Source organism: Cyprinodon variegatus, unplaced genomic scaffold (genome assembly GCF_000732505.1).
Source record: "Cyprinodon variegatus isolate N-32 unplaced genomic scaffold, C_variegatus-1.0 Scaffold112, whole genome shotgun sequence".
NCBI lineage: Eukaryota > Metazoa > Chordata > Actinopteri > Cyprinodontiformes > Cyprinodontidae > Cyprinodon > Cyprinodon variegatus.
The window spans coordinates 730,393-740,765 of NW_015150565.1; the positions used below are offsets into that span (position 1 = coordinate 730,393).

Below are 10,373 nucleotides of genomic sequence, written 5' to 3' on the forward strand. Positions count from 1 at the left end.
GGTGCCAAACTTTCCTGTAGTGATTTATAATCAGTGTTTTTGACATTGAACCAGTGATCAGCTATGTTTGATATGTTTGATGCAAAAATAACTCAGAAAAATGACAGGAAAACAAAATAAAAAAATAGCAACAATGTAGTTAACAGGCAGATCTCAATTAATACACATATTTTAAGAGGTTTGTGTTATTTAGTACAGTAACTAAGTTCACTAAGTGAAACATACAAACTTATCAAACATCGTCTGAGGTTTTCAAGCCTCTGTTTCTGCTTTGATGATTTTTATGTCCAAAGATAAAGAAAACACAACATTTATTTAGTTAAATATTGATCAATTACATCAGAACACACAAAAAAGGTTTTGGATACAATAATGTGAGCTAAATGGAAATTTTGTTTAATAACTACTTAAAGATTATTTTCTAAATCTGGCATTAATAGACAATTACCTGGGCTTTTTCTGTAGGTAAGCAGACTGCAGCATAATTTATTATGTAAAAAATGAAATTGCTATATTAATAGCATCATGCCTTAGATGCTGAATCCCTGCTGAACTCAGAGTCAGAGTATTTCCATAGAGCCACTTTGCATCAGCAGCTCCATGCTCCAGCGCTCTGGCAGAGTTTATAGTCCTGAGAGTTGAACACTGGATGACTGACAGCTGTCCTTCATGACAACAGAAGACACAGAAATCCTCCTCATCAAAAACATGACTTTGATCTGCGTCCTCATCTGGACTCTCCTCTGCTGCTGCTTCACAGGTAAAGTCCAGAGAATCAAACTCCTCTCCTCTATGAACATCTGTCCCTCTGAAATGAAGCCAACAAACCATGAAGCTGCTTTATGTTTTTGTCTCTGTGTCCTCAGAGTCCAGAGATCAGGTCACCGTGACTCAGCCTGCAACAGTGAGAGCTGATCTGGGAGGATCTGTTACCATCAACTGTAGAACCAGTCAGAATGTTAAGCAGGGAGCCTACCATGATCAGTTCTGGTTTCAAAAGAGAGATGGAGAGCCTACAAAATTAATTATCAAGTTTTCTGATCAGCTGGCATCTGGGGTTCCAGATCGATTTTCAGGCAGGGGATCACACTCAGAGTTTTTCCTAACTATAAGACAGTTAAAGCCTGAAGATGCAGCAGTATATTACTGTATGGGGGCTTTTCCGTGGTCAGCCAGTCACTACACACAGTGAAACACTGCCGTACAAAAACCTTCAGTCAATGGAGCAGAAACTAAGCAAATCCCTTTGGGATTATTTTCTCATTAGATATACAAAGCCACACAGAAAACAACAATTTAAAAAAAACAAAGCTAGTGTTGCTACAGCAAGATGATGTTATTAAAGTGGGAATAACAGCTATTGCTAAGCCTGGCACCAACAAACTTTAAAGCTTCTCAGTTTTAGTATTTATACTAAAGCTTAAGGGACTTCAACTCATTTTAACTTTCAGACAATCAGACCCTTTCCTCACCCTGTCCTTTAGAGGAGGGAAGATTATGCAGTTTACCAATGCCAGACTTTCTGTTGAATGGTGCGAACAGAATGAAACACTTATTTTAAAAACAATCTCCTTCCAGTTTTCAAAAACTAAACTCACCTGATTGAAGTGTTGGGTGTTTAATATTTTAAGTAAAATAAAAATTTTATTGAGTCTAGTTTTATACCCATTTTGTTTTGTGTGTACTTGAATTCATGCAGATGTATCCCTATGAACTCAAGGCAGGCTAATGGTAGCACCCATCCACAAATGATCTAACTCAGGGACCAGGACCAAAATCATTTTTTGTTGAAAGCTCACCTTTTGGGGCTTTCACCTTCACACCGAAGCCCAACACATACATTATAATATAAAAAAGTCGATTTATAGGTAATAAATCTTTTAAGAAAATAAATGAGTAGTTTATACATTGCTTCTTTGATTGAGATTAAGAAATTTCAAAGTATTATACTAAGATTACTGTCTGTTTTCCTTGCAACCAAGCATCAGTGACTCCAAGTTGACTTTATTTTGACCATCAGTGTAGTTCAGTTTGAAGATGCAGCAGTTAACTGCTATCAGGGTTATCACTGTTATAATGTACTCCCCCAGTGAAATGTCAATAAACAAAATGATCCTTAACAGACTGATTCTAATAGAATGACCCTCGTTCTTTTTTTAAATACTCATACTTCTCTTCCTCTTATTTATCTTCTACCATGTCAGCAATCTCAGCAGGGACTTCTAGACTTCCCTGTCCTTCAAAGATCTCCTCCAGCTCTGTTGGGGGAAGCCTGAGGCGCTCCAAGCTTAACCAACAGTCATAGTTCCTTCATCGTGATCTGGGTAATATCTTGGGCTTCCTCCCTGTGCAAGCCATCTCAGCTGACTCCTCTCGATGTGGAGAAACAGGAGCTCTACCTCTGAGCCTCTTGCAAATGACCGAGTCTCTCACTCTCAAGGAATGCCCAGGAACCCTATGGAGAAAGCTCCTGTTAGCCACTTAGCTTTGGCTGTTTCCATTCCATCTGCACGGAATATCAGCTGCTTGTGTCTAGCTGACAATCCACATACAGAGTCAGTTCCGTGTTATGTAGACTGTGTTATGTAGATATTTTAACTTTATTGATCTCACATTGGAGAAATTTACCTCTGCATTTAACCCATCCCCTTGGGGAGCAGTGAGCTGGGGTTAAGGGTCTTTGCTCAGAGACCCAGAGTGGCAGACTGTGGGAGTGGGGCCCGAACTCAAAACCTCAGCATTCCAAGCTCTATGCTCTAACCACTAGGCAACCACACTACAAACAAGACCGCCATTGTTTCCGACTGCAGGTGGTAAGCCCACTGGGGGCTGGCCTTGTGTCACGTCTTTAGGCTTGGCCCAGCCAGGTGCCGCAAGGAGGAAGCTGACCACATTTGCTTGACAACAAACCCCATTCCTAGGCCTGGCTTTAGGGTGCGGTCCAGGCTTTGCCATACAGTGCAACTTTAAGTGCCTCAATTTTGTAGCCTTCATACAGTAAGGGCTTTTTGAACCACGCTTTGTCTGACCTATTACCCAGGTCCTATTTAATTTGGGAGACCCTTCCATGGGCATTGAAGCCCCCAACAACGCAGTTTCTGTGATCTTCCGAACACTAAAACCCCTCCACCACATTAAGCTGGCAGTTCAAGGAGGTTCATTCTTGAAATAATTATCTCAAATTTGATCTTAGTTTTATTTCTGAACCCAAAACCTTATAGCAGTTTTAAAACATAAATATATGCAAAATGTTATATTCAACTCCTCATCTCATTTGCTACTGTACGTTTTAGCATATATAGAAACACATTTAAAATGTTTTATCAAAGCTATTTTAGAAATATAAAAAAATTATATCATTAAAGTTGTATAAAACTATAGCTTCACATTAACGCACTAATTAAAGATCGTACAAGAAACCTGCTGCAGCTCCAGAAAAACTGATCCACAGCTTGACAGAAGCACAACTTGTTTACAGCATCATATTCATAGACAATAGCTAAGCAGGTTAAATTGGGTTTCAACACGTTCCCAGGAGTCTTTGTCAATTTTGGTAGCTCAGATTAAAGCAACCTGTAGAGTTGGTAAGCAGCCAGATTTGACAAAGACAGAAGTCCAGGTGCCTTCAATTCAAGCCTGTTCTGTGGTTGCCATGACTCAGTTACTTTAGAATTTGCTCAGAGGTGTTGCATTTCATAAACAACCAAATTTTAAATACATTTTTTAATCAGAGTTATTTAATCATTTCATATTTCATATAAATTGAAAGGCAAGATCCACAACTTAATCATATTTAAGCCTAATATTTTTTTCCGTTCTGTGCATAAAGCTACAAGCTCTACAAACATTAAACACACAGTGATTTGTTTATGTTTTGCTTTCTTTTTACTTGGTAACAATCATGAGTAAGTTAAAGTTATTTTAATCTAAATAAAAATCACAAAAATAGGATAAATGATTTGTATTTTATTGCTTTTAAAATGTGAACATAATATCTGAAGTTAATACAACAGAAAGTTTTATTATCCAAAAATCTGGAACAGAAAAAAAGTTTAAGAAATCCATGCATCAGGTTTTTACTGGGAACACTGGTCTCTCCTCAGTGTCTCTGTGACTGCAGACTGGGAGCCCTGGGTGGCCTCACAGGTCACAGAGCCCACCTTCCTCCACTGGTCTGCAGGGAGCCTCAGGGTGCTGCTCCAGCTGTAGAGGCCGTCCTTCTGCAGCACTCCTCGGCTCTTGTTCTCCTCCCAGCTGCTGCTGCTGCTGCTGCCGTCCACCTTCCAGGACAGACTCCAGTCTGAGGGGAAGCCCTTGTTGGCCAGACACATGAGGGTGGCCTTCCCCTGCTGCAGATCCTCACTGGAGGGGGGCAGCACTGTCAGGGTGGGACGAGCATTTTCCACTAAAGAGAAAAATTGCAGAGTACAGATAAAAGTCCTTGAAGTTTCATTTCCTGCTCTGTCTTTTGTAACTATGGCGACACACCTGCATCACTGCTCAACCAGAGCAACAGACAGGTTTCAGTACAGCACATTAAAACGAAATTTCTTCTTGAGTGTTTCTTTGTTTTTCTTTTAGAAGTTGCTCTATTCTCTAAATCTTTATAAATTTTCTAAAATCGATTGATCATCTTATTTCTTTGCTGCTTTAAAAACATCTTTGCTAATACCTGAAAATAACATACTGAATTTATTTTCACAATGAAAAGAAATTGGTCTTTTAGTCTTTCAATATCAGTTCATCTCAAAAAAGAGGAAAGTTCAGGTATTTTACCTTCATCAACACATAAGAGAAAATATACCAAAGCCGCAGAGTGTGCACACCGTGAAACTGATATAGGTTTGCATACTTCCCACACAGCTTACAAAAATGAATATTTTTCATAGCACATATTTGAAACTTTTTCAATGCTTGTATTATCAGCAAGAAAAAGAAGATTACCAAACAGCTTATTTTAGAGTAAAAAAAAACAAAACAAACTTAAAATAACATGTATTGTAATGTCAGTTGTACTTACAGTTAACATCCAGTCTGGTTCCTCCACCGAACGTGTACCACAGTGATACAAACTGATGGAGCCGTCGTACAAAAACCTCTGACTGTTAAAGACACGGCTCCCTGACTCTGACACAAACAACTCTTTAATAAAAAATATGCTTGTAAATATTTCTCTCATAAAACCAAACCTGGGGACAAAACTGGAACCATATTAGAACTCAATTCTTTTTTCATTATAGGGTTGGTTTTATTAAACCAAGCTTTTAGGAAGACCATGATTGTGCCCTCTTGGCCTTAGGCAGAAAGCAGTTTTAAATTCTTTCCGGTGATAAATAGCAAAAATAATTCGCTCACTAAGTTTTGTTAAACCCCACATGCATTTTTAAAATGTAATTATATATATTTTTTTTTTTCGGGCATACAGACCCATATAACTTATATAGAACAGCTAAATGAGAGACACGGCTCTCTGACTTAGAAAAAACAAACCAATGAGGGTAAGAACATTAATTATAAGTTTTAAAAAAACTATTAAAAAAAAACTGAGGCTCATTATTGAAATAAATTATCTTTATTGAAATTATTTCTTGTGTGGAATCTCTCTTTTTATTCTGTTCACTACTAGATGATTGATCAGTTTTTCTGTCATCAAGCATTTAGATCTCTGTTAATATGTCATATTTTTGTAAAGCTCATCTGACAAACATTCTTAGAAAATCTAAATGGTGGATTTTCTTTTTATCAAAATTTCATAAAATCTGAAATATTGGTTTACCAAAGAGACTGACATTTCCCAATACAAGGCCTAGGGGGATAGTTTCTTTCGATACAACAATAGCAAGTAGATTTTTGTTAGCACCGAGGAAAAGCAAATGTATATCTCTAAAGCTGAAATAATGCTTCAACTACGTTCGCAAGTACCGGCTGATTTGAATAGCAGGTGCAGGGGATTCAGAGCAGGAGCAGGGAGAAGAGAGAAGAAGAAGACATTTAAGCCATCTCTTCCATCAATCATCATGGGCAATATGAGACCATTAGTAAAGACGTTGGAAAAACTCAAAATCCTAGCAAGTCCCAGCCAGAATATTGGCAATGCTGCATTATGTGCTTTACTGAAACCAGGCTGCAAAATCAGATCCCTGACTGCAGCGTCTCTCTGCCAGGCTTTCTCACCATGTGAGCAAACAGGGATTGTAGAATACTGGAAAACCGCAACAAGGTGGGGTGGCAGTGCTTGTGAACAACAGATGGTGTCATCCAGGGCATAGTACTGTGAAGATTCATTACTGCAGCCCAGATATTGAACTTGTTGGCAGTTGGTTTATGGCCATATTATTTTCCCAGAGTTTACCAGTGTTTCAGTAAGATGTCTCTCCAAATCCGGTACAAGAGAGAGTGATATATTATAATTATTTCCTTTATTTAACCAATTAAATAAGCTCTTTGAGAATAAAATCCCTTTTCAAGAGTGGCCTGATAGAGAGCAAAAACATAGTTACAACAATGAAAGACAGAAATATACAACAGTTATACTCAACTACTGTACAGAAAAGTATAAAAACAATAATACTAGAAGCAGTCACACTGTCCAATAGTATTAATTTTCTGGCGATTTACAATTTATTTAAATTCTCCAAATATAATAAGATTAGTTCAATTTAGATACTTTAGTAGATTATTCCAAGAGAAAGGGGAAGCATATGTAAATACTGTCTCAGCCAATTCTATTCTGATCCAAGGAACTTCCATTTGAAGTGTTTGTTGGACAAGCAAGCCATACCATAACTTACACACATGTAGTGAAGAGCTAATTTGGAAGGAGCCCAGTAATACATTTATAAACAAACATGAACCACTTTGTAAGTCTATGGACTTAGAGCTAGAGCTAAATACACGGCAACAGCATATAGGGTACAATGTTTAACACAATTTCCACAAATAATTCCGCCTGAAAAGTTGCCCCTTGTTATTGCATTGGATTAACCTAAGTCTGTTTGAGAGCTAATGTTGGAAAAACGGACTGGACCAAAGAGCCGAAGGCCTTCCACTCCACTGAGCCAAAACAGTAACATCCATCCTTCTCCCTTTCTATCTGATGCTTTATAAGTGCTCTGCTTGAATAAACTAGGTATAATAGATAGTTGTGTTCGTGTTTTATTTGAAAAAAGCTATTTGATTCAACAGCTAATGGTTTTAAGAGGCTTAACTGATTGCTAATGCTCACTAAACAGACTGAACGAGCAACACAGGGCCGAAGACACTGCTACACTGGAGTGTAGCAGTGTCCTCTGCTGCCCTCTTGTGTCCTCTTTTCCTAGCTCTGTTTTCTGCTCTGCCCTCACCTGTTTTCAATCCCCTCGTTAGCCCCCTCTGTGTCTCTGTCCCCTTTAAAAGCCTCCCTCTTCAGTTCCTTTATGCTGGATCCTCGTCTAACGTCTGTCTGCTTACCTCGTCTCTCCCTGGCTCCTAGAGTTTGGTTTTCCCCTGATGTCTCCTTGGTTCTGGTTCGTTTGTTATTTCAGTTGTATTTATGATTCCTGCCTCAGTTCCTGTGAACCTCATTAAACCCACCTACTGTAAATTCACCTCTGCCTACTTGCCTCTGCATTTGGGTCCTCGATCCAACACCAAATCCTGACAGAGTGCCTAGCATCGTTAGCTCTAGCTACCTCATGACATGTGCTAGAGGCCGCATTTTGAGCTTTGAGCTTTCTTTTATTTACACTGGACCCGCCCGGACCAGACCCCATGAAGAGCTAACCCATTCACTTTCAGCCTCATCACAGTTTAATGAATTCCTGATTCATTGTTCACTTTTTAACAAAAAAACGAAATAAAAAAGTTTTGACTGCATTGAACATTTCTGTGTCAGGGCTTATTCACATGTATCTGTTTATCTCTTTTAAAGGACACTTTCAATGCATTAAACCTTAAAACTTGAACACTCATCCTCAGAGACTTTTGAACCGACTCTTAAACCCCGTGTCCCTTTAAATTTGTTTAATTGTGCTTATTTTCAGTAGTGTTTATTGTATGAGTATTTATTAGAAACAATAATACTGTGTGATTAGCTAATAAAGGTACCATTGTATTTAAACCGTGACTTTTTTGTGTTTATTTTACACAGTAAATGACTTATCACCCAGATTGTTTCAGTAGCATCCGAATGAACAGAGACACATTTATTTGGTTGGTGATTAATGACTTTGCTGATAGCCATAGTCCAACTTTTAATGCAGTAGACTAAGAACTCTAGTCAGTAAGCAAACTACAGTTATAATCAGTCAAGTTATAATAATTAATTAGTTTTACCCTTGATTAGAATGACCTGTTAATTAACTATAACTTCCAGTTCTAGTTATGTAATATATTCACAGCCGTCTGGTAAACTTGCACAACAGGGATACCTGTTGAGTCTGTCCTTCGGCAGCCCTCCTCGGCTCTTGCTCTCCTCCATAGAAGATCCTAAAGATCTTCTATGGAGCTTTCTGATGCAGCAGTGGCTTATCTGTAGCTGAGAGAAAGCAGCTGGTTAAGCTGATCAGGAAGGCCAGCTCTGTGATAATGGTGGATAATGTCTCCCACCCCATGCATGAAGCTGTTGCAGAACTGGAAAGCTCCTTCACTGACAGACTGCTGCACCCTACAGTAAATGCACCAGGGAGCGTTGTCATAGATCCTTCCTCCAAGCAGCCGTAAGACTTTATAACCATTACTGCTCCAAACAACTTATTTTTGCACAATTTCTGTCTTAGTCAGTTAAATAAAATGCTGCTGTCATTTTGCACATCTGATGTTGCTGCTATTTATCACATATCCATTACTATAAAATTATCACAGCTGTTTAATTTTTACTCTCCAGATGCTGAGCATTTATATTGTAAAAACACTGTACAATACAATATTTTTTTTCTTAACTCTGTTACTTATTCTGTTATTTTTATACACTTTCTAAGGTCCACACTGTGTGACCACTTCTGCTATAATCTTTTGCTTCTGTAAGACCACAATTTCCTCATTGTGGGACAATAAAGGGATTTGCATTCTATTCTATTCTATGTATGAGGGAAAAAAACCCTTTCCCTAAGGTTTGTTGATTAAGTTACTGCTGTTAACAGTAACTGAAACAGTTCCATACCCTAAAATTGTACATATTTTTAAGAAAACATTTCTCTGGGGTGTATGTCGATATGATAACCGGGACTAGGGATTAAGGTAGTTAGCACAAATCTTGCACTATCTGGAAAGGAAAATGATGACATGTAGTGTTCAGCTTCATGTAACTGACTCTGATTTTGCATATGTGTCCTCCCTCTCTGCTCCCAACTGTTAAGAGCTCATTGTTGAACAGAGGCTGTCCAGGCCTTTCAGAACCACTGAACCACCAACAGCTCAATGATGATGTTACTGACTCTACTGCTGACCATCCTGGAGCTCCTGGTGCAAGGTGAGATGCTCTTTCTAATACTTTCAGACTTCTCTCTGCTCAAAACTTTGGCTTAAGATGTAACCATGTTCCCCAGGATACATATCAACCAGCTTTGGTTTGTATGGTGTTATGTCTTTAAGCTCAAATTTCTACAAGGAAATTTATTTTTGTTTTGTGTTTCTAGGATCTTCAGGTCAAGTCACTATAACTCAGACTCCAGGATCTCAGTCTGTTGTTCCAGGACAGACTGTCTCTATTAAATGCAAAGTTAATCTAAGTTGGATTCACTGCCTCAGCTGGTACCTTCAGAAACCAAGAGATGCCCCTAAACTCATAATTAAATGCAGAAACAACCGTCAGTCTGGAGTCCCTGATCGTTTCAGTGGAAGTGGTTCCGGTTCTGACTTCACTCTGACCATCAGTGGAGTTCAGGCTGAAGATGCTGCAGTTTATTACTGTCTGAGTGGTCATGTCATTAGTAGTCAGTGGGTGTTCACACAGTGAAAAACAGTCATACAAAAACCTCCCTCAGTCAAACTGAACAGAAACTCCAGCTGAATGAACAGACTCTGAAACAGATCATTAAACACACACAGAGTTACAATAATTTTATGTATATAGAGTGCACATAAAAATGTATTTCTGATTTCCAGCAAGATTTCTAGTTGCTTAAGACGTGGTTAACTGTGAATGATGAAATTTGAGCAAAAATTTAATTTAAATGTCAATGTTTAGGTACAAGTCAAAGAAAACATTGTTGACATCGTGAAGTTTTGACTGGAGATCTTTTAACAGTGATAATATTGTTTTGGCTTCACTAGTGTCTCCTGAAACATACCATAGATTGAAACAGAAGTTATCTATCTATCTATCTATCTATCTATCTATCTATCTATCTATCTATCTATCTATCTATCTATCTATCTATCTATCTATCTATCTA

The 10,373-nt window shown here is 38.3% G+C and overlaps 2 gene segments (V, D, J or C); one reads left to right on the forward strand and one right to left on the reverse strand.

Annotated features, from left to right (window-relative positions):
* Positions 1-708: 708 nt before the first annotated feature.
* The window catches only part of LOC107084935, a 14,123-nt gene continuing 4,458 nt past the window's right edge, over positions 709-10,373 (forward strand). Inside the window, 1 exon segment of the V gene segment in view lies at positions 709-760. Coding sequence covers positions 709-760 — 52 coding nt within the window.
* Positions 4,077-4,399, reverse strand: LOC107084949. The segment is given in 1 exon segment: positions 4,077-4,399. A coding segment is annotated over 1 exon segment (255 nt).